Here is a 24,140-nt window from a genome sequence, read left to right as displayed (position 1 = left end):
CCTAGCATCTTTATCAGATAGCGTTGCATAGTTTGCTTATGTTAGTCCTACAAGATCCAATCAAAATGTAGCAAACCTTTGTCCACTATTGTGGTTAGAGAGGAATGTGGAATGTGCTGTCCACTACACTAGCATTTTATATAAGCCACAAGAACTGTGGCACTATATTACAGTGCTTTTACCAGAGTTAAGGAAGTTTCAGGCATTCACATTTAGATCATTTGGCTACAGTGATGGTACATATCTTGAACATCCTATTGGATCTTGACCTCTTTGTCTCTGTTTTACAGTTGCTCTGGGGCGAAACCAGCCCCTGAAGAGAGAGAAGCCCAAATGGAAGAGTGACTATCCAATGACCGATGGGCAGCTGCGCAGCAAGCGTGATGAATTCTGGGATACAGCACCGGCTTTTGAAGGCCGCAAGGAAATTTGGGATGCACTTAAAGCGGCTGCCCAAGCCTTTGAAAGCAATGACCATGAGCTTGCTCAAGCCATAATTGATGGTGCCAGCATAACATTACCACATGGTAAGAGGCGCACGTCACAGATGCACAGGTGCTTTGCATGTATTCTGATGTTTTTATTAAAATCATCTTCCTGATTTTCTGACAATCCATTTTCCTTTTGATTTCTATTTTTCTGTCAGTTTCCCTTTCAGTCCTTTCAGGGGGTCTTGCTTAGTTGGGGACAAAGTCTCAAAGTAAGCAGATCTTGCAGTTTTTAAGGCATTTCTTTAGGCAGAAACACTATCATTCCGCACAATTTGAAATACCTCTGGTTTTGTTTTATTCCAGGTGCACTCCATTTTTTGGGCTGTTCTCTTTAGGGTGTGAATGAGCTTGTTGCATCATGGCATCGGTTTTCCTTAAAGGGATGGTTCTCCCAAAAATTGAAATTTGTTTTACTCACCCTCAGACCATCCAAGATGTATGTGATGTTTTTCTTGAGTAGAACAGTAAAGAAGATTTTTACCTGAAATCATGGTCCTTAGTTAAGTCAGCAGCTATTGTTTTTTAAAAATAATAATAAAAAAACAAAATACATTTCAAGGAACACAAAATTCATAACCATGACTCCTGATGATATATTGAGGTTTTATGAATCTAAACAGTCGGTCTATGCTAGAAACTGATCATCATTTACATAATTATTCCCTTTAATCCATAGTCTCAGGTAATGGGGAAATCCGATTATTTTCCATGAACTGGTTCTTCCAGAAAGTTTGTTTCAATTAACTGGTTCAGTTCACCTGTTTGTTTACGTAATCATGCAATTTTGTTATGTATATACAATTATTTTATTAAAGCACCCAATAATGATGTGAAATGTGGTTGTTTTGTTGTGATGTCTAAACCATTTAAAGTAAATAAATAAGTCTTCATCAGCTCACCTTTTACATACATAATGAGAAACCATAAAAACTTTAATTTCATTCCAGTGCTCGGTTCACACATGTGCATATCACCGCCTCATCAGTCTCCGGTCTGAGTTAGAAATATTTCCTTATTCAGTGTTCCGGTTCGTCCAACATTACTCTGAACTGAGTTGGCAAAAAGCAGCATCATAGGATCATATACGCTAGTATTTTGGCTCATTTTGAATCATAGTGACTGTCTGGCACATCTTAAAGTGAGTTTCGATTAAGTAACTTGCATATATCTGCTGCCAAAGCCACTAGATGGCAAGCCTGCAACCATTAGCTGAAAAAGCGTAATTGCTTAAAGCTAACGCTTCCGGTCTGGCAGTACGTGGGAAAGGAAGACCCGATGCCAAAATAGTGTTTTTAAAAAAATTTTTTTTAATGAATGTCAATGGAGGAGAGGCTTCACTACGCTAAACAAACATCTTTTTAGAGGAAATGGCTCATCATTTGAATTTGAATTTATTGAAAGGATAGCCCACATCTCATTTTCAAGGGGGTCCAAAAAACTAAATATTACAACATAAACAAAACAACCATACAAAACATGTACGCAACACATATACAAACTAGAAGACACAGCATGTACGCAACACATATACAAACTAGAAAACGCAGCAGGATTACTAAGCAATTGATGTCATACATAAACAAAATCAACATAAGAAAACTTACAACCATACACAAGTTAATTTAAGATGAGAAAATAGACATCTCATTTTCAAGGGGGTCCAAAAAACTAAATATTACAACATAAACAAAACAACCATACAAAACATGTACGCAACACATATACAAACTAGAAGACACAGCATGTACGCAACACATATACAAACTAGAAAACGCAGCAGGATTACTAAGCAATTGATGTCATACATAAACAAAATCAACATAAGAAAACTTACAACCATACACAAGTTAATTTAAGATGAGAAAATAGAAATGACCTAAAGCAATAAAGGGAAGTTACAGATCTCAAAGATTGGGGGATGATTATTCCAATCGGAAGGAGCTTTATATTGAAAAGACCTACGTCCGGCTTCACTAAAAATGCAGGGATCAAAGAAAAAAGGAAATTGCATATGTCTAAGTGAATAAGATCTATATGGAATCAAATACTGTTTCAGTTACCAAGGACAATCATAATAAACACATTTAGAAATAAACAGAAACCAATGAAATTGTCTTCTTGATTTAGGGTGTAACCATTTAAGCATTTCATACATGACAGTGATGAGTACGATATGGACACCTTAACACAAATCTACACAGAGAGTTATAAACCACATTAACAGCCTTCAAATAAGTATCAGAGATATTTTGACAAACTATATCAGCATAATCAATAAGAGGTAATATAAGCTGAGAAATAATTATTTTCCTAACTTGACATGTAAAACAATTAATTGAACGATAAAGTAAGTGCAAACAACCATATGTTCTGTTAACAATATAATCGATACGAGGCTTTAAAGTGTAGCATTTGGACCAATCAGACACACAATTTTTCATTTGATTTAACAAATGAAATTAGTTATTAGATTAACAAATAATCACAGATCCCTCACCCAATACACATACTTTGGTGCCCCTATGTCTGTGGACGCCTCCAGGCCCCCCCAGTGCCATGGCAACCCATCAGATAACACTAGTTTTATTGCTCAAAGGAATGCAAATGGTCGAGCAACACTCACTTCATATCCCCTTTAGGAAAAAGACATTATGCCATAAAATGGACTCTTCTTTAATTAATTCATAGAAAAACCTTTCTTTGAATGAACACACATATCATTAGGTCATTGTGTATATTTTTACTGCTCTTGTATATGTTTTTGTGTATTGTATACTGTTTTATGCATGCTTACAATAGATCACTAGTTAATATCACTCTAACTGTAACATGTTTGGTCTCTATCAATTCGTCTTCGGATGATCTAATTGAGAGTGAATATTACATGTTAATACCTATGCAGCATATTAATGTCCTAAGAATCTTTAATAGTTTGTATATCAATGTCCAATCCAACCCCTTTGCAAATTACCATGCTCTGAGACAAAGGGCCATAAACCCCCCCAGTATTTCCAAACTCCCGCTTGGAAATTCAGTCTTTCTCATTGGTTAAGCCCATTCTGAGAGGTGTGACTCTTCGCAGACCTTAAAGAGCTCACGCACAGTTCCCTCTGGCGCTTTCTCTTCTGCAAAAACTCTACTGCCAAATCTCCGGACTGCTGCCCGTGTGGAGAGCCTGAGCCGGTACCGGTGTGCCCGGTGGGCTCCAACATATCTCAGTTTTGCGGTTCTGTTAGATCCTGGAAGGATGTGAGCTAGAACTCTTCTGAAACACTTAAGTTTTGCGCCAGGCCTTGCGGCCTTGACTTTCCATTCAACCAAAGCTCCTCGGACCTCAGAACACAGAATAACATCTTGTGGAATTCATCACTCTTCAACCCGGAAGAACGTGATCGCGAGTCCAAAACCTTGAAACCATCCAGACTTTTCATCCGAGACTGCATTCCAGACACAAGCCAACAGCCATGGAAGTGCAAGTATGGTACATCTAACTAAACTAAACAGAGATTTAGTATAAGTTATAGACCCCGTTATAAACGGCGCTGATGGTTTTACTCAGGTGGTTCACTGACTCTTTCCATAACTGCATTCTGCATTCATCCACTTTAGCTCCCCTTTTGTCAACCTGATCTCACAGAATTCCGTGTAATGTTCACGGACTTAATTAACCTCCGAATCTGTGGTGGCATCACGGAATCGCCGAAAATTCCGTGATGGGCTCACAGAAGGCATCAGCCGTGGTCCATGCTCGGATTCACTGGTTCAACACCAGCGCTGCATCGGACCACGTAAAAAGAGTGACTTCGATGCAGTTATACTTTCACTGGAGTACCTGACCCCACCCCTACCCTAAACCTACCCAGTTCTGAACAATAATAATGACGATAAATTTCCCAGTATCGCGTCGGCATATTGATGCTAAGGGTTTCCGTGCGTGGAGCACGGCTGATGCCTGTCACTGACTTACATTGGTATGACTTCTGTGAGCCCATCACGGATATTTTTCTGTGAGCTCATCATGGAATTTTCGGCGATTCCATGATGCCAGCACTGATTCGGAGGTTAATTAAGTCCGTGAACATTACACGGAATTCTGTGAGATCATGTTGCCTTTTGTATATACGCGCGAGTGTATGTATGTATGTATGTTTGTTTGTTTGCTTTAGATTAGTTATGTGTTAGCGTTTAGTTAATAAAAGTTGTGTGCACAAATTACATGAGTTTCTGGTTCTGCTTTGCAAATTAATGTCCCTTTACGATTTTGACCCTCGCTACATGCTCTAATGCATTAATACTTAAAGTATTTTCTGTGGCCACAAAAATATCCTTTCTTAGAGTTGATATGAACTTACACTGAATGGTCGCTGGACGACCAGATCAGTTGATGGCAATTTAATTCTGCTACAGTTATCACTGTCAGCCGATATAAATAATTGTAATGAATCATAATTACTTGTAATTATTTATAAACAATTCCCTTTTAAGCTAATTTGCTACATTTATGGTGGAGAACCTTGGCAATCGTTTAAACATTATTTGCAAGCAGACCCAGTACCAAACTTGTGTGTTTGTCTCATAATTTTATTAACGCCTTACACATGCAGTTTGTGATAAAATCAGATAGACTATAGCTTGAATGCACCTTACTACGAGCAGTAGAAAGTTTATCAATGCTATAATGCGTGTTTAAATCGTACAATAAGGAACTAACCTGATATTAGCGAAGAAACCCTAATTTCTGTTGTTAGTACAGCGTAAGCCTTCTCTGAAGAAGAAATCTCAGATTAGCAGCCTGTATAGATGGTACCAGACTAAATTAATCTGATCTTGGGTGAAGAAATCCCCATTTCAGCTTTAAATGTGTAAAATCTTCTCTGACGAAGAAATCTCAGATTAGCAGCACAAATTAATCTGCGTGGCGAAGAAACCCCACTTGCAGTGATATCAAAACTGGGCAACAAAGAAATCTTGCTACGGGATATTTAGTTAAATGGTGATTTGAGTGATGTTCCTCATCTCCCAGGCCTTCTTGTAACCTATCTGACGAAGAAATCTCAGATTAGCAGCCCGTATAGATGGTACCAGACTAAATTAATCTGATTCTGGGCGAACATATCCTCATTTCATCTTTAAATGTGTAAATCTTCTCTGACAAAGGAATCTCAGATTAGCAGCACAAATTAATCTGCGTGGCGAAGAAACCCCACTTGCAGTGATATTAAAACTGGGCAACGAAGAAATCTTGCTACAAATTAATCTGCGTGGCGAAGAAACCCCACTTGCAGTGATATTAAAACTGGGCAACGAAGAAATCTTGCTACAGGATATTTAGTTAAATGGTGATTTGAGCGATGTTCCTCATCTTCCCAGAGTTAAGGCCTTGTTGTAACCATTGCGTATCATTGTAGTCAAAGAACTGATGCAATTGAATAGCAAATTAATGGTGTAATTCCAGCCTAGCTAAATAGTAATTTTACTATTGTCTGTGAAGTGAATGTGCTGTTTTGATTTGTGAAAGAAGTTGTATGCGATACGTCATAAATGACTGCGCGTGAGTTCCCATGCATGTTTACAGCAGTGCAAGTTCTGCTCCACTTGCGAGTGTTGTAAACTTGCATCGGTCTCTTAGCAACATCTGACCCTGGGAGTTGAGAGCAGCCTCTTCTGGTTCAATCTGATAACAGCACACACGTCACAGACCCTTGTGTAAACAAACTGAGTTCAGCCAAAGCTAACTCTTTAGCAGCCGAGCAGGCATATAAACTAAGCCCTTTACCTCAACTGCTAGCTGTTAGCGTCCGACTAACTGACACTGTGAGAGTGTAAAGTGGAAAGTTTGAACAACTCCTCTCTCTCTCCCCCTCACTCTTGTTTTCACTTCCTGTTTGTGCTATTACCTTCTGTTTAGATTCAGGTTGGCCCCTCCTCACATACGTTGGTTCTATTCGTTTATTTTATTTTATTTATTTTTTTTATCTTGACTTTATTCTACCTCTTTTGATTTTATTTCATCAATTTACCTTTGTTTAGCTTGAATGTACCAATTCAGCTAAATTGATTTTAATTAAATCTGAGATTTAATTAAATCAATTTGTTTATTTTTATTTTTATGTTTTTTTTTTTTTTTTTTGTATTATTCCTTTTAGTTTCTTAAAGCTATTAGGGAATTTTCATTTTACCCTTACCTTATTTTAGTTATTTGACCATCACCATCTTCCCTCTCGGTATAGGATTAGAGCAGTTCTAGCAACTGTTGTCCCCTTAATGAGCTGTACAGGTTATTAGTAGACTAATTCCTGTCTTTTCTATTACCCTCTTATACCAGGGCCCTGAGCAGACTAGAAACACTTCCTATTGTTTCTGTTTGTTTACCTTGAAGTGGTTGATGTGTCCCTGCTAGCGTAGCCAACAGCCTCCCAAGGTTTTACGACCCTGCTACATTCCTTTGAACAAGTGACATCTGCTTAGTCATATCTCCTAGCTTAAACTAAATAAGGAAAGCCCTTCTTTCTCCCTCTGTCTCTTCCTGATTTTATTTCAGTTTTGTTTATTTGATACCTTCATAGTGACCAAACCTGTGAACCATCAGTGCTTTGAGTAATAATTTGACCACACGCATAGCCGGTCATTAGCTGACCCCTGCTTACAGCCTCGTCAACAAAGTAATTCAAACCCTCTCCTTGCGTTCTTAGCACCCTACCTCACTAGCTGCCCCTCACCAGCTATTCACAGCTTACACGGCCTACAGAGCCGTTCCCCATACAGATAGCCTAACACCTCTGTACGTACTTGCACTTGCCTTCTGCCTCTCTCTCTCTCTGGTGTTCTCCCAAGTGTGCCAGTGTGTCTCAGACATTCCACAGACATCCAGCCCTGCCAGCTCACCAGGACCACCTGAAAACCCAGCAGAGCACGGTGATGAACATCCTTCAGCCCAAAGCAGCCAACAACCTGCAGTGGCAGAGAAAGGAACAGTGAGACTGTGACACAAGTGGACACCTGACCCCTAGCCTGAACCACCGCTGACCAGCATCATCTCCCCCTTGGTCCACGATCTCCTGGACCTCAGACAGGAGGTAAATAAACTGAAGCTGCAAGTCAGAGTCCTACAGGGAACTGACACCCGCTCAGCAAGAAAAGGCACAGAATGGATGTAAAGAACCTCACAGAATGGCGCAACAGAAGGAAATCACCAGTCTTCAAGAGGCTCTAACAGCTGCTGGACACCAAGCGCAGTGTGAAAAAGCCACCAGACAGGACCTGGAAAGAGAATTGTTTCACACAAAGACACTGTTAAAAACAGCGTATGTGGAACTTAATGAGAGGGACACCAGAACTAAGGCTTTAGAAGGTCATCTACATGCAGCCAGAGCTGAAGTCCAAACTCTGACTCAACAGTTCTGCAGCATTAACAAGGAGCTTGACATGGTTCAGAGAGAACTGAAACAGTCCTACTGGCTGTGCATGGATTCAAATAAAAGGCACCCTGCTGCACGTCACACAGCCAGCAGTGCAAATCCCCTCACTCCTGTACACAGATACGAAGAGGGGAGCCAAAGCCTTCTGCCTGACATTTCACAAGTCAGCTTCCTGAAAACCTCTGCAGCTGCAGAAGGAAAGGGATTTATTCAGGTGAGCCCTGAAACAGTACATGGAGTGACACTCAAAGACCTCAACCGAATGGCCAGAAACATCCCTGCATTCACACCAGAACTTGAAGGAGAACATGATGTTTACGCTTACTTAAGAGAGATTGACTTTTTCCTGCAGTCGTGGACCAGTGTTAACCACCAAGATAGACTCTATCTACTCTGGATCACCTGTAGCCCAGAAGTGCGACGCTTCCTGGCTCGACAGCCGGGACACATCCAATCGGACTACCAGCAGCTTAAACAAACTATCATAAAGGAATTCTCAGACCTGAATTCTCACGGACTGGTCGCTGCCTTAACCATCGAACAGGGCCGTCATGAAACTCCCCGTGATTACTACCACAGACTTCAACGAGCTTACTTCGGAGCTCCAGGGAACCTGGGATGGAGGAAGACACTAGCTTTAAGAGCCTTTTCCTCCGAAACATCCACCCCATTGTAAGTCACTATATAGGCATTATGGCCTGCCCCACAATGCCTATTCAACAACTGCGTGACCTGACACAGAAGGCCTTTAACAAGTACAAGGCCTCTACCAAAGGTGTTTGTAAGACCCCACTGATTCTGAACTGCACAACCCAGAATCCAAAGCAGGCGCCAGAAGGCACCCAGCATTGCCACAATGCAAGGCCCTTCTACAGAAAGCCACTAGCCAGCAGAGGAAAGAGCCGTTGCCATGGCAACAGACCCAGGTCCCAGGCCAGCCACTGGCAGGAACCCTGGAAAAGGCCATCCTCATCCGGCGAACACCATGGTATGTCCAACGACAGTCCCCCACAACATCCTCCTCCACACCCTTCACACAGGTGCCAAACGGATGTTGCACAAGGACAGCTGGACACGCCTACTTCTGTGAGATACAGGAGCTTCTGACACTGGCAAAAGAGCTCCTTGAACAAGACTCAACTGAGGAGTACTGCAAAGGACAAACTTCTGACTCCTTGACTGACGCAACACAGCATCAGACCCCTCCAAGGGAGGAGCATCCCTTAAAACCAGTCGACACCCCAGAAGCAGCCAGACAAAGTTGGATTGAGCAGCGGGCCCACATGCCCAACAGCGAAACCTCTACCAACACAACTCAGGCAAGCTCAAGTCGGTGCCGCAACAAAAGCAAAGCGACACCGCAAACATCAGACTTCTGGTGATGTTCCAGCAGAACAGAGGGCTAACAACCACCTGCTGCACTCCTGCCATCATCACTAGGTCAGTCTGAAACTCTCTTCACACTTTTATTGCTCAAAGGAATGCAAATGGTTGAGCAACACTCACTTCATATCCCCGTTAGGAAAAAGACATTATGCCATAAAATGGACTCTTCTTTAATTAATTCATAGAAAAACCTTTCTTTGAATGAACACACATATCATTAAGTCATTGTGTATATTTTTACTGCGCTTGTATATGTTTTTGTGTATTGTATACTGTTTTATGCATGCTTATAATAGATCACTAGTTAATATCACTCTAACTGTAACATGTTTGGTCTCTATCAATTCGTCTTCGGATGATCTAATTGAGAGTGAATATTACATGTTGATACCTATGCAGCATATTAATGTCCTAAGAATCTTTAATAGTTTGTATATCAATGTCCAATCCAACCCCTTTGCAAATTACCATTGCTCTGAGACAAAGGGCCATAAACCCCCCCAGTATTTCCAAACTCCCGCTTGGAAATTCAGCCTTTCTCATTGGTTAAGCCCATCCTGAGAGGTGTGACTCTTCGCAGACCTTAAAGAGCTCACGCACAGTTCCCTCTGGCGCTTTCTCTTCTGCAAAAACTCTACTGCCAAATCTCCGGACTGCTGCCCGTGTGGAGAGCCTGAGCCGGTACCGGTGTGCCCGGTGGGCTCCAACATATCTCAGTTTTGCGGTTCTGTTAGATCCTGGAAGGATGTGAGCTAGACCTCTTCTGAAACACTTAAGGACCTCAGAACACAGAATAACATCTTGTGGAATTCATCACTCTTCAACCCGGAAGAACATGATCGCGAGTCCATAACCTTGAAACCATCCAGACTTTTCATCCGAGACTGCATTCCAGACACAAGCCAACAGCCATGGAAGTGCAAGTATGGTACATCTAACTAAACTAAACAGAGATTTAGTATAAGTTATAGACCCCGTTATAAACGGCGCTGATGGTTTTACTCAGGTGGTTCACTGACTCTTTCCATAATTGCATTCTGCATTCATCCACTTTAGCTCCCCTTTTGTATATACGCGCGAGTGTATGTATGTTTGTTTGTTTGCTTAGATTAGTTATGTGTGTTAGCGTTTAGTTAATAAAAGTTGTGTGCACAAATTACATGAGTTTCTGGTTCTGCTTTGCAAATTAATGTCCCTTTACGATTTTGACCCTCGCTACATGCTCTAATGCATTAATACTTAAGAAAGTATTTTCTGTGGCCACGAAAATATCCTTTCTTAGAGTTGATATGAACTTACACTGAATGGTCGCTGGACGACCAGATCAGTTGATGGCAATTTAATTCTGCTACAGTTATCACTGTCAGCCGATATAAATAATTGTAATTAATCATAATTACTTGTAATTATTTATAAACAATTCCCTTTTAAGCTAATTTGCTACAAAAGTAAGTTCAGGGTCAATCCAAGACCATGATATTTAAATGAATCAACAGCCTCAAGAGATAAACCATCATCAAACGTAATATTCAAATCAAAAGAAAAGGAACGGCACCGACGTGTGCCAAATGGCATACAGCAAGTCTTTATTCAAGTCAAACAGGGTTGCAGCAATTCAATTTCACAGATTGTATATCCAGGAGGAAAGAAGAAGAAGAAGAGGAGAAACAGCCCTATAAGCCCCCAACAAATAAAGGATTAGGTGATACCTGTCACGAATCCTGTCCCTGCACTTCCATTCACCCTCCACCAGAGGTCACTCGCTCACCACATTGACTCACACCATACATAACACTGGACTTCATTTCCCATCATTCATTGCACTAATTGCACACACAGCTGTATGCACTAATCACACGCACACCTGATCACACGCACACCTGATCCCACGCACACACTAATCACACACTCTATTTAACCCTGGACTTTGGTTCCCTCTTTGCTGAGTATTGTATGCGTTTACCGCTCCCCTAGCCGTAGCAACACTACAGAGCCCCTGTTAGTTTGGATTGTGTTTTCCCCGTGTTTGTCCTACCCGTGTTCCCTGGATTAACCCTTGCCTTGCCGTCTGGACACTGTTTGCCGATCGTCGACCTTCGCTTGCCCTAGGATTACTCTTTGTCTTGTCCCTGCCATACCTGTTTGCCATTGCTCGACCCTGCCTGTATTTATGACCATGCCTATCAGTAAAAGCTTGCACATGGATCCGAATGTCTCACGTCTCGTCAGCCTCGTCACAATACCAGTTCACAGTCAACAATCACACCAAGCAACCCACAAAAACTGGTAGGAGGTCTGTTTAATTAAAAAATAAAAATAAATACATACACACACAAATTTGGGAAGCTACCTCAGCTGCCTAACAAAGGGTGAAAAAAAAAAAAAAAAACCCTTCAAAAAAAGTAAATACAAAAAAACAAACATGAGACAAGTGACTAGTAATTACCACCAAACAACCTTTAAAGGGGCACAATCAGACAAATACAAAATGGCCCTGACTTATTCCATCAGGCAAACACATTCTTTATTTGAAAAGACATATACATCAGGACACCTGAACCTGTACAACTCCTAGCTGGAGATTCTTTCAGGCAGTTGTCAACATCTCCTGAGAGCCGGACTGCCTTCTGTTGATTCGTAGGATATTTATTTGATTTTTGAACTGGAGTTTAAATAGCTGCTATGATCAGGTAGAGCAGCATTAATAAATACATAGATTTACAATTTATTAATTTAGCAGATTGCTTTTAAGGTACATGATAACAGAATGTGTTCACTGGGAATCAAACTCATGACGTTGCTGTTAATAGTTCCCCAGTTAAGCTACAGGAACAGTATAATACAATATAGTATGGTAATAATGTTTCACATATGTTTTTCTGGATTTCACAAAATATAGTTTTTTCTTTTTGTTTGTTTTTTGTAATCTGTAATTATTTATTCAAAAATAAATAAAATACAATTTATACATGCAACAATTTAATACTCTTCTATGATGACCATATTTTTAATTTGTGTGATATTAAGATGATTTAATAAAAATTGTAATTTTGTATTAATAATTAATATATTTTTATTAATAACATTTTATTTTATTTTCCTGTGAATTTACAGTACAAACATACATGCATACATTTTATTTATTTATTTAAAATACGTTGATACATTTAAAGTCTGTTTGAACCGGAAGTTGCTGCAGACTTTATTTCAGTATAGTGACGTATTTATCAACTGAAATGGAATATTGAATAGAGAGACTCAAGTCATGTCACTATTATTTGTATAGCGCTTTTAACAATGCAAATTGTGTCAAAGCAGCTTTACATCATTGATATAAAGCTGGGTGGCTTTACATCAGCTTTACAGTATTTAGACGGGGAAAGAGTGTGTCGGAATAGTGTCATTCTCCTCTGGCCAGACAAAATCAGCAGTTTAAATCTAGGCAGCAGCAGAGTCAGACTGTGCAAAGGACTCATCTGGTTCCTGTGGTCTTGTCCCGATGGCTGTCTAGGAGACAGGGTCTTCACTGGGGATCAGTCTCTGGGGCTTATCTAGTTGTCCTGGACCTGTAGAGGTCATCTCTAGGTGCTGATCCACCAACTGATCTGGATATGGACTGGATTCGGTTGGCTGCAGTGACCATCTGATCTGGATACAGTCTGGATCTGGCTGGCTACGGTGACCTCGGAATAAGAAAGAAATAGACTAATATTAGCGTAGATGCCATTCTTCTAATGATGTAACAAGTACATCGGGTGTTTTGGGAAGTGTTCCCGGTTCTGGTTGACCTAATTAATGCAGCCTAACAATCCTTTAACAGATTTGAATTACAGAAATGCAATAGTGTATTATGTGTAAGCCAGGTTAAAGAGATGGGTCTTTAATCTAGATTTAAACTGACAGAGTGTGTCTGCTTCCCGAACAGTGTTAGGTAGATTGTAGATTGGAGGATTGTAGAGAGGGGGTTTTATTTTTGCTCTCCTCCTCTCCATCTCTCACTCGCAGCAAATGGTTGGAGGGACGTGGTAAAAAATATTTTGTCCAAGCCAAGGCCCAAGCCATCAAACTGACGTCATCAGAGAAGGAGTGCCATTCCAGAGCAGAAGCAAATGTTTTTGTTTTTTTCTTCAGGTGATTAACTTGCACAGATTAATTGTTCACCTCAAGACTAGCATTGGGTGCCAACAAAATGAATATTTAAAATTTTGAATGGCAATGTATAATGTGCATTTCCAGGAATGTACTCTACAGCTTACAACAATTTCACCCCATGGTGGCCTTTTCAGAAGCATAAACCCACCACCACATCGGCTGACCAGGTGATGTCAATCAGTAGTGTCATCAGCAGTTGTTTCAGCAGCAGGGGAAATTCCATCCACAGTGATTTTAGGGGGTTCTAGAGCTGCTCTGCATGTCATGCTGGGTCTGTGGTAGTTTGACTTGCACAGCACTCAGAGAGCAGTGTAAGCATATTTATAGCTCTGAGATTCACCCAGCAAAAATGTCACAGATTGTAACCATCCTCCACTTTCTCTTAAATCTCACTGGTTGTGAGTTTACAGAGATGGGTTTACACAGTTATTTTACTGTCTTTGAATATTTGTGGTCAAGTTTATGCGAAGAGCAGTACCACTTGGTACCACTTTTTTTTTTTTTTTTTCTCAGATCACCTTAGTGGAATTTAATCACATTGTTCCCATAACATACAGACTGAAAACTTGGATATTTTATATTTTAGAGCTCTTTGAATATGTCTAATTTGTACAGTAGTCTTGCAGCACTGTTGGGCCTCTTTACTGCTCATCTCAGATAGTGTAAATAAAAATCAGCATAACCCACATTTATATTTGGACGATCAAGTGCAGCTTTTTATATTTAATTAAATATAAGTAAACTTAAAAGTTATTTATGTTTTGATACTAAATATATATATATAAATATCCACAAAGTTATATCCAACTAGCTGCGAGAATCAAAGGGAACAAAGGAACTTTGGGAACAAAGGATGGGCCTCATTCAGGAGATGAATTTCAATATTTAAAGGGATCATCGGATGCAAAATTCACTTTTACATGTTGTTTTGAACTGAAATGTGTGTTGGCAGTGTGTACACAACCACCCTATAATGCTGAAAATCCAGATAAATAATATCCCCTTTTCCAAATCAAGCCGTTCTCAGATTCTTGGCTGTGTGACGTCACACGGACCCAGGCCCCTCCCACGATTGTTCATTGACACGGCCGTCTTACCTTAGACCTGCCCTGAGTGAGCTGCTGTCAGTCTGCCATTGTTTCAACGCCGGAGCGGCTGTAGACAAGAATGTCTCCTAAGCGATTGAGGTGGTTTGTTGTTGGATGCAATAATGAACATAACAGTCGTCATTTACTCCCGACATCTGATCCACTGAAGACACAATGGAGTACATTTGTTTTTGAAGGGAATGTGTCCCCCGATCTGTCTAAATGCGTCTATTTTTGCACAAATCATTTGTGATTCAGCTTCACCTCCAGAAGAAGTGAGTATATGTTTTTTTTTTTTATGAATTTTGCTAATCGCCTTTCCTAATAATGTGCTAGTTTGCAAGTTTCACGATGAATGCAGCTAAAGTTTAAGTCTCTCAGAGAACTGCGTGTCACCCCACGGAGGGAGAGGGGCGGGGATAGCAGAGTTCATTAGCATTTAAAGGGCAATGCACTGAAACGGCTTGCTGTGAAAAGACTTCTTTCTGGCAGGGTAAAAAAGGTGTTGTTTTACACTTTCATTGAGAAATTTTAACCAAAGTATGTTTGGCTTTTCATTAAGACCCTAAAGAATCATATCATCTTGTGGAAAATTAGCATCCGATGACCCCTTTAAAAATTTCAAATGTCAACCGACTTATGTTAACCGACTTAGCAGTCAGAATCGGATCAAGGATATCGTTGTTATTTAAAAGAAAAACATTTTAATTAATTGAGATGAAGGTAAAATAAAATATAAATATTATATGAAAACCTTAAATTACACAATTTGAAATTTTGTCTTGGCACTAAAAGACTGTCATGATTCCTATATTTGTGATTAGGACTTTTGTGTTGAAATGTTTTCTGTTCACCTGCTGTTTCTATATTTGCTTCCTGGTTTCTGTTCCTGTTTGCCTCACTGCCTTTGTTCCCTTGTCTGCCTTGTTTGTTCCTATGACTACCCTTGTTTGTTGCTATAGTCACTAATTACTCACACCTGTTCCTTGTCAGCCCTTTGTTTTCCTGTTTCCTTTATTCAGTTGTCAGTCGATGTGTACTGGTTCTTGTTTCCTATTTTCTTGTTTATCAGTGTTTGCATTGTTTTGTTAATAAATCTTTATCTGTACATGGATCTGCATCATCATGCCTCTGCTCAGCTCCTAGCATTACAAAGACATTTAAGTTGAAACACTAACAGTATTAAATAAATCAAAATTAAAACTGACATAAAAATAAACTAAACTTTAAAAAGTAATAATAATAATAAAAAGGGATAAAATATACACTAATTTAAAATTTTAATAAAAACTACAATAGTATATAAACAATACTGAAATAACACTGAATCAGACAATACTGGTTGCACTGTAGCCTATGGTTTAAAGGGTAATGAACTGCATTTTTATTAGTGAAGTTTAAATTATTAATATTAGTTATCGCATGTATGTGTATGCATGTATACTGTATATACACATACATAGATACATATTATGAGGCGCCACGTAGGATTTAAATCAAAATTCGCTTATCAATACATACATAAAACACATGCATATACACCTATAAACTACTCACATATACATGTATACTATTGAATGTTCAAAATATATATATGAAATACACGTGCACACTAATATGAAATCCATACCAATACATATGTTAGTAATGAATGCATATACACTTGTGAATAACTTGCGTATACATATAAACTTCACACATGCATACACCTATAGACACTCGCTTATACATATAAACTCGATCCATGCATATACACCCACAACAACACACGCACATACATATAAAATCGCTGCATGCACACACACCTATTCATACTCGCATATAAACTTGATCCATGCATATACACTTATAAACACTCGCACATACATATAAACTAGATGTGCGCACACACCCATAAAACACACGTGCAAACATACAAAATAAAATTCACAAACATAAACAATTCCAATAAGAAAGACACATGCTTTAGTTGTGTATATACGCAAGTGATTTCATATGTGGATGTGCGTGAACTTTTCAGTGCAAACGGAAGGCATTTCAGTGTAAAAGGAAGCAGCAGCACTTCCGGCGGCATCTCCAGATGCTGGGAAAATGCTTAACGTGGCTTAATGCATTAAAACAGTGTTTTTAAAAGACCAAACTCAATAAACACATTATTAATAAAGCATACGAAGAATACAAAGCAGATGAGTCCAGAATAAGAATGTAATGCGTTTAATTATGCGTAAAGCCTTTTCCTCCCATAATACACTTAACCTGGTTTAAGGCGTCAGTTTATGGGCGTCGGAAGCAAAATAAATGTGGGTGGATCCTCCCCCAGAAAAAAAAAAAAATTACTGCAGTATTTACATGCCATTTTCTGTATTCTGGTGCCTTTTAAATAACAGAGTGTCTATTTACACAAAGTGCAAATAGGCCGCCTTGTCGGCAGGGGTTATTTACCTCTGCTCACTATCGTAACAATATTACAAAAGACAGCTAATTTTTTTTTCAATTCCAGTGGCGTAAGTGGTAAAGCGTACCACTGTGTTTTTAACGCGAGAGACCCGAGTTCGCGTCCGCCTTTTACCGAAATCGTTCTTCTCCCTTTTCACAGCTCTTATTACATCAGAAAGGCATTTTTCAATAAAAATAAAAATGAAGGAAATAATCTAAAAGTTTAAATAAAGTATTGGGTAGGGTTAGGTGTATCTGAGCAGCAGGTACGCACAGATGCTTTGTTTACTTTGCTGTGTCTCGGTAGTGCAGCAGGCGCGAGTAACTAGTGAAAACACTGAATGGAGTTTCATTTATATGGACTCTGAATGAGCCACGTGCAATAGATTTGAGGAAGCAGCAGTGTTCAAAGCTGTAGCTAAATTAAGTTTAATTTATTAGGGCATTCGTCATGTCACGTGGAATGGATTTGACTGATGGCGCTCTGAAAAGTGCACAGACATATTCGCTGAATTACGCCGGTTTCAAACCGCACGCGTAAGCAGAGCAGAGGCAGCGCAGAAGCGGCGCATATGCAGAGCGTGAGCAGCGCGTATGGAGCGAATTTTGTGCCAATATTCATCAAACAAATCCAGTGTTTTGCAAATAAACACAATCTGCTTTGCAAAGAAAGTTGTGGGGCCCGCAGATTTTTAGTTGATATCTGGAGGCTTGCAGCGAAAGAGTGGGAGAGTTTGGTCCCAGCATACACCAATTCCTCCATTTTCTGTGAGAAGCTTAGAAGTGGAGGTGCTGGAGAGAGGAATAATGTGTCTGGTGAGATGGGCTCTGGTGTTTCAGGAGGCTGTGATATGTTTTCCTGGCCTCCCTGGCTGTTTTCCAGAAAGTCGTCCTTGGGTGCTGAGTCTTGGAGCTGTTCTAATACGTCACAGTATGTCTGTGATGAGCTCTGTGGGCAGGGATCAGCCGGCATGGTGTCCATGAGCAGTGCTTGTTGTGGCAGAGTGGTGTTATCATTGTCCTTGTGGGATGTGTCAACCACATGAGGTTCTGCTACTATAAAGTAGCTTTCCTGTAGCTCAAATAGTAGAGCATGGCGCTAGCAATGCCAAGGTCATGGGTTCGATTCCCAGGGAAAGCAAGAGCTGATAAAAATGTAAAACTGTAATTTGAATGCAATGCAAGTCGGTTTGGATAAAAGCTTCTGCTAAATGCATGAATGTAAATATGAAGTCCTGTGGTCACTCATACTCTGTCCAGGTGTGTGTGTGCCATTCAGATTGAGTGGATTGACACACACTACATCACTGGGTCCCATCATACAGGCACATGGCTTCTCCTACTATTGCTACGCTGATGACACACAGCTCTATCTCTCTTTTCAACCAGATGATCCAACGGTCCAACGGACATCTCGGCATGGATGAAAGAACATCACCTACAGCTCAACCTGGCAAAGACTGAGCTTCTTGTCTTCCCTGCCACTCCGACTCTACAGCATGATTTCACCATCCAGCTAGGTACTTCTACAATTACCCCATCAACTTCGATCAGAAATCTTGGTGTGATCTTTGACCAGCTTACCTTCAAAGAGCACATTGCAAAGACTGCTCGATCTTGCAGGTTTGCACTACACAACATGCTGCACAACTTATTGTCCAGGCCCGTGTCATTACTAGGCTGGACTACTGCAGTGCTCTTCTGGCTGGACTTCCATCAAACACAATCAAACCTCTACAAATGATTCAGAATGTAGCAGCTCGACTGGTCTTCAACGAGCCCAAGTTACACCTCTCTTTATTTCCTTGCACTGGCTACCAGTTGCAGCTCGCATCAAGTTCAAGTCATTGATGCTTGCATATAGAGCAACCACTGGCTCAGCACCCGCCTACTTCCACTCACTATTACGAATCTACATCCCCTCCAGAAGTCTGAGATCTGCTAGTGAGCGACGCCTCATGGTACCATCACAGAGAGGCTCAAAATCACTCTCCAGAACACACTCGTTCACCATTCCTGGCTGGTGGAATGATCTTCCCACCCCTATCCAGAATGTTGAATCTCTGTCAATCTTCAAGCAACATCTGAAAACTCATCTCTTTTGACACTACTTAACTTCATCCTAAACTTATAAAAAAAACAAAAAAAAAAAAAACTTTATCTTTCACTTTATTTATTACTTCCCTTGCTAGCTTGTACTTATTTGAACAATGCCTGAGACTTGGTGTTGCGAGCACTTCCTCTGTCTGATTGCCTCTTCAAGATGAATCGCTTTATGTATTCCCCAATTGTAAGTCGCTTTGGTTAAAAGCGTCTGCAAAATGACTAAATGTAAATGTAAATGGATGATGGAGGGAGAAGTAGATATTGTCCTTTAGCACTCTTGCACCAAGTTTAAACGGTTGTCTATGGCCACAGAAAAGACTAAAGTTGTCGATGAAGTTGACTCCTTTTATACTGCAGGTTCTTTGTAGCCATGTATTCAGCCCAAGCAGCCGTGAAAACATGTTAGTTCCCCTTGCTGGGAGTAGTCCACTGATGAACGACTGAACTTCAAGTCTTTGAAGTGTTTCAAAGAGTTCACTGAAATCCTTCTTAAGGAGTTCTGACTGCTCTTTCTGAATATCATTCTTTCCCCACATGGTTGATGACTCTATTTGCAGTCTTGTGCTTCATTAGAATGTTCCCAAGTTCCTTGTTCACATCAGTGTAATGATACAGAAGCAGGAACTGCCAGACTATAGACTAAAATCTTGAAGGTTGTCCTTAGCAGGGCTAGAACCCATATCTCCTGGACACAGAGCTGGTGTTCTTCCTGAGTGAGCTAAACCAAAGTTGAGGATTTTGAGACCCAAGTGCAGAATAACCCAAGAGGAATAACAAGTGGGAGATGAGAGGTATAAACTTCAAGTGGCTTTACTTGAAGATCCCAAAAAAAAAGACAAGGAACAAAGTACAAACAAAACCAGAAGCAAAGCTTCCAATAGTTACAAAAAGGGAAAACAAAACACGCGCAATGGCTTACAAAAGACTCACGGTATGCAATAGGATACACAGGTAGGTAGGCTCAAGATTGAACAAAAAACAATGGCTAAAGGAAAAACTTAAATAGAGCCCTACACAGGTGAGTATCATCAACAATAATTGCTAGGCACAACTGAGAGTTCTTGCCAATGGTTGCCCCCTGGCAACTGGGAGGAAGATTGCAGGCAACAGACATCCTGCGCCCCCTTGTGGCTGGGAGCAATATTGTTCGTCGTGGCAGGAGTGTGACCCCTAGTGGTTGGAGGAAGTATTGCTGGCTAAAGTCTTACAGGAGTCCCCTCTTGATGAACGGCTCCTGACGTTCCTTTTAGTGCTGTTTGACTGTTGTCGTTGGAAGTCCCTGATGAGCTCTGGGTCCAGTATGTCTCTGGCTGGTACCCACGAGCGCTCTTCTGGACCATAGCCTTGCCAGTCAACCAAATATTGGACCCCTCCCCATACTTTGCGCATGTTAAAAAGTCTCTCCACGGAGTAAGCTGGTTGCCCCTCCACCATCTGAGGAACTGGAGGTGGTCTAACTGCAGGAGACAAAGGAGAGTAGATGACAGGTTTGAGACATGAAATATGGAATGTGGGGTGTATGCGCATAGACCTGGGCAGTAGGAGTCGGTAAGAGACTGGGTTTATTTTCTTGAGAATCTTGAAAGGTCCAATATATCTAGGACCTAGTTTCCGTGACTCGAGGCACAATGGGAGATTTCTAGTCGAAAGCCACACTCTCTGTCCCGGACGGAGTGACGGACTGATCCGCCGACGTCGATTGGCCTGTTTCTGCTGTTCCCGGGATGACTTTAACAGGCCTGCCCGAGCTCTCCGCCAGACCCCCCGGCACCTCCGGACTAACTGGCCCGGTGCTGGAACCTGTGCTTGAAGGTCCTGTTCAGAAAACAGAGAGGGGGGGAACCCAAACTGGCATTCAAATGGGGACATACCCAATGATGAGTGATGGAGGGTGTTATGGGCAAATTCTGCCCAGACCAGCTGGGAACTCCACGTACTCGGGTTATTCGAGACCAGACACCTGAGGGTCTTTTCAATCTCCTGGTTCACTCTCTCTGTCTGGCCATTGGACTGGGGATGGAACCCTGAGGACAAACTGATGGTGGAACCGATTAGATGTCCAAAAGTCTTCCAGAATCTTGAGGTAAACTGGGAACCCCTATCAGACACCATATCCTGAGGAAACCCATGAATCCTAAAGACATGTTGCATGAGAAGTTCTGCCGTCTGGCCTGTTATACGAATTTTAGGGGCGGGAATGAGATGACATGCCTTAGAAAATCTGTTGACTACAACAAGTATCACGGTGTTACCTTGAGAGTTGGGTAGGCCACTAACAAAATCCATGGATATGTGGGATCAGGGTCGTCTCGGGATAGGAAGGGGATGTAGTTTACCTTGAGGGAGGGCTCTAGGTTCCTTATTCTGGGCGCAAGTGGAACAAGCAGCAACCATTCTCCGGACATCAGTTCCCATGTTGGGCCACCAAAATTTAGACTGGATCCGCCTCAGGGTTCTCAGGACCCCTGGATGTCCAGATGACGGTGCGGCATGACCCCACTGCAGTACTTCAGACCTGATGGTGTTAGGCACAAAGAGGCGACCCAATGGGCCATTACCTGGGTCAGGTTGGTGAATTTGGGCCTTCCGTACTGCTATCTCCAAGTCCCACTGGATGCCTGCCAGCACTCTGTACCTTGGTATGATGGGCTCTGACCTGTCCTCCTCTTCCTGGGACTCGAACTGCCTTGACAGAGCATCAGGCTTAATATTCTTGGAGCCAGGTCTGTAAGAGAGTACAAAGTCAAAACGGTTAAAGAAAAGGGCCCACGAGCTTGCCGAGGATTTAACCTTTTGGCTCCCTGGATGTAATTGAGGTTCTTGTGGTCCGTCCATATCACAAATGGGTGTTTAGCACCCTCCAGCCAGTGCCTCCATTCCTCCAATGCCAGCTTAACGGCCAGCAACTCCCGATTCCCAATATCATAGTTCTTCTCTGCTGCTGTCAGTCGACATGAAAAGAAGGCACAAGGATGGAGTTTATTGTCCCTAGTCGCTCTCTGGGACAAAACTGCTCCCACGTCCGATGCGTCCACCTCGATAATAAACGGTAATTCAGGATCTGGTAGGGTCAGTATGGGAGTGGAAGTAAACAGCTGTTTGAGTCGTTTGAACGCCTGGTTAGCCTTCTCCGTCCACTGGAAGGGTGTGCCAGACCTCCTGGTGAGAGCTGTGAGAGGTTCTGCAATGGAACTGAAGCCTCGAATAAATCTCCTATAAAAGTTGGCGAAACCCAGGAAGCGTTGGACTTGTTTCAATGAATCAGGGTGGGGCCACTCCAGGACTGCACGAACCTTGCTGGGATCCATCTGTACACACATGATGTGTGAAGAAAAATCTGTACATAAAAGTACATAAACAGGGAGCAAAGCGCGGAGCAGTACGCAAGAGCATCCGAACAGTAGTGAAGGCGTAAGCTAGAGCTTAGATGGAATAGGGTCTAACGTACATGTTGGTTTAGATGATTTAACAAGTTTATACAATTCTTCCTCTCCTATAGTAGAGAATGAGAGGAATTGTTCCTCAGGGGATCTACAGCACACTATCTGATGTGATACTGTAGCCGACGGCAGCATGGTTACAATTTTATATCTAATAGTATCGATCTTGGAAGTAATTACTGCTGTGCTGATGGGAAATGTCAACGCCTGTTGATGCTTTATTTTTCATTAATTTGAATTGATTCGTACTGATGATAATTCGTATTGAATAAATACCTGGGGTTATGTTTGTTTTCTTCTAAAAGAGACAAAAGGTAATCTAGCAGTTTTTAATGCTTTTCTGTAGGATAGGGTACTTTCCCGCCATGCAATACGAAATACCTCTAGTTTTGTTTTCTTCCAGCTGCACTCCATTTTCCGGGCTGCTCTCTTTAGGGTGCGAGTGTGCTAATTATACCACGGTGTCAGACTGTTTTCCTTAATCATCCTTAAGAGTAAAGGAGCAACCATATCTAAAGTGCTAGAAAAGAGAGAGTCCATAGTTTCTGTTACATCATCAAGTTTTTCTGAGCTATTGGATATGCTGAGGAATTTAGATAAATCAGGAAGATTACTTACAAAGCAGTCTTTTGTGGTAGAAGTGATGGTTCTACCATACTTGCTGCAGAATTTCAACACCATTAACATAAATTTCAAGTGACAGTATTAAATCTAGAGAATGATTTCGACAATGAGTAGGACCTGACATGTGTTGTCTAACCCAAATAGAGTTCAGAATGTCTATGAATGCTGATCACAATGCATCCTTTTCATTATCAACATGGATATTAAAATCACCAACAATTGAGACTTTATCTGCAGCCAGCACTAACTAAGCACTAAATAAGCAAATTTTTTAATAAAGTGCCCTGGTGGCCTGTATACAGTAGCCAATACAAACATCACAGGGGATTTATCATTAACACTTGTTTCTCTGGATAATGTTATATGAAGCACTATTACTTCAAATGAGTTATACTTGAAACCCACCCTATGAGAAATACTGAAAATATTGCTCTAAATTGTAGCAACACCTCCACCTTTACCTTTTAGACGCGGCTCATGTTTATAACAGTAATCTTGGGGGTAGACTCGTTTAAAATAATGTAATCATCTGGTTTTAGCCAGGTTTCTGTCAAACAGAGCACATCTACGTTATGATCAGTGTGAGTCCCTCGTTGCCAACAGAGAGAGAGAAACTGTACATGTGGTAAGTGGTGCAAACAACAATAGGAGGAGAAGCCATTACTCACCGTGATTGATGAATGATTCCGACTTACCACTGTTGTTTAATGAACTCATGAAAAATGGAGCGAGAGAAAAAAGAAAACGGTAATAGACGCAAAATGCGAATGGAAAAGCGAATGACAAGCTAGCCGACTAACTACTGCACGTGCCCTGTACTCACGGTTTTAGATTAAAACCGAATGATCAAAGTTGTATTTTATCACTTTAAACAACAGAGAGTGATAGTAAGATAGAGATTCAACAGAAAAGCGGAGCTACATGGATCTACAATCACAAACCACTCAGCAGCACGGCAGACAGGAGTATTAATTATATTTAGACATAAAAAAAAAACAA

The 24,140-nt window shown here is 41.1% G+C and overlaps 1 protein-coding gene across 1 annotated transcript in view; it reads left to right on the top strand.

Annotated features, from left to right (window-relative positions):
* ubtd2 (ubiquitin domain containing 2) overlaps positions 1-24,140 on the top strand; it is an 88,747-nt gene that overhangs the window by 37,514 nt on the left and 27,093 nt on the right. The window contains exon 2 of the mRNA XM_058757320.1: positions 291-527. Coding sequence (XP_058613303.1) covers positions 291-527 — 237 coding nt within the window. The remainder of the gene's footprint in view (positions 1-290; positions 528-24,140) is intronic.

Source organism: Onychostoma macrolepis, chromosome 21, assembly GCF_012432095.1.
Source record: "Onychostoma macrolepis isolate SWU-2019 chromosome 21, ASM1243209v1, whole genome shotgun sequence".
In the NCBI taxonomy this organism is placed as follows: Eukaryota; Metazoa; Chordata; class Actinopteri; order Cypriniformes; family Cyprinidae; genus Onychostoma; species Onychostoma macrolepis.
This window is presented reverse-complemented; position numbering and strand designations above follow the sequence as displayed.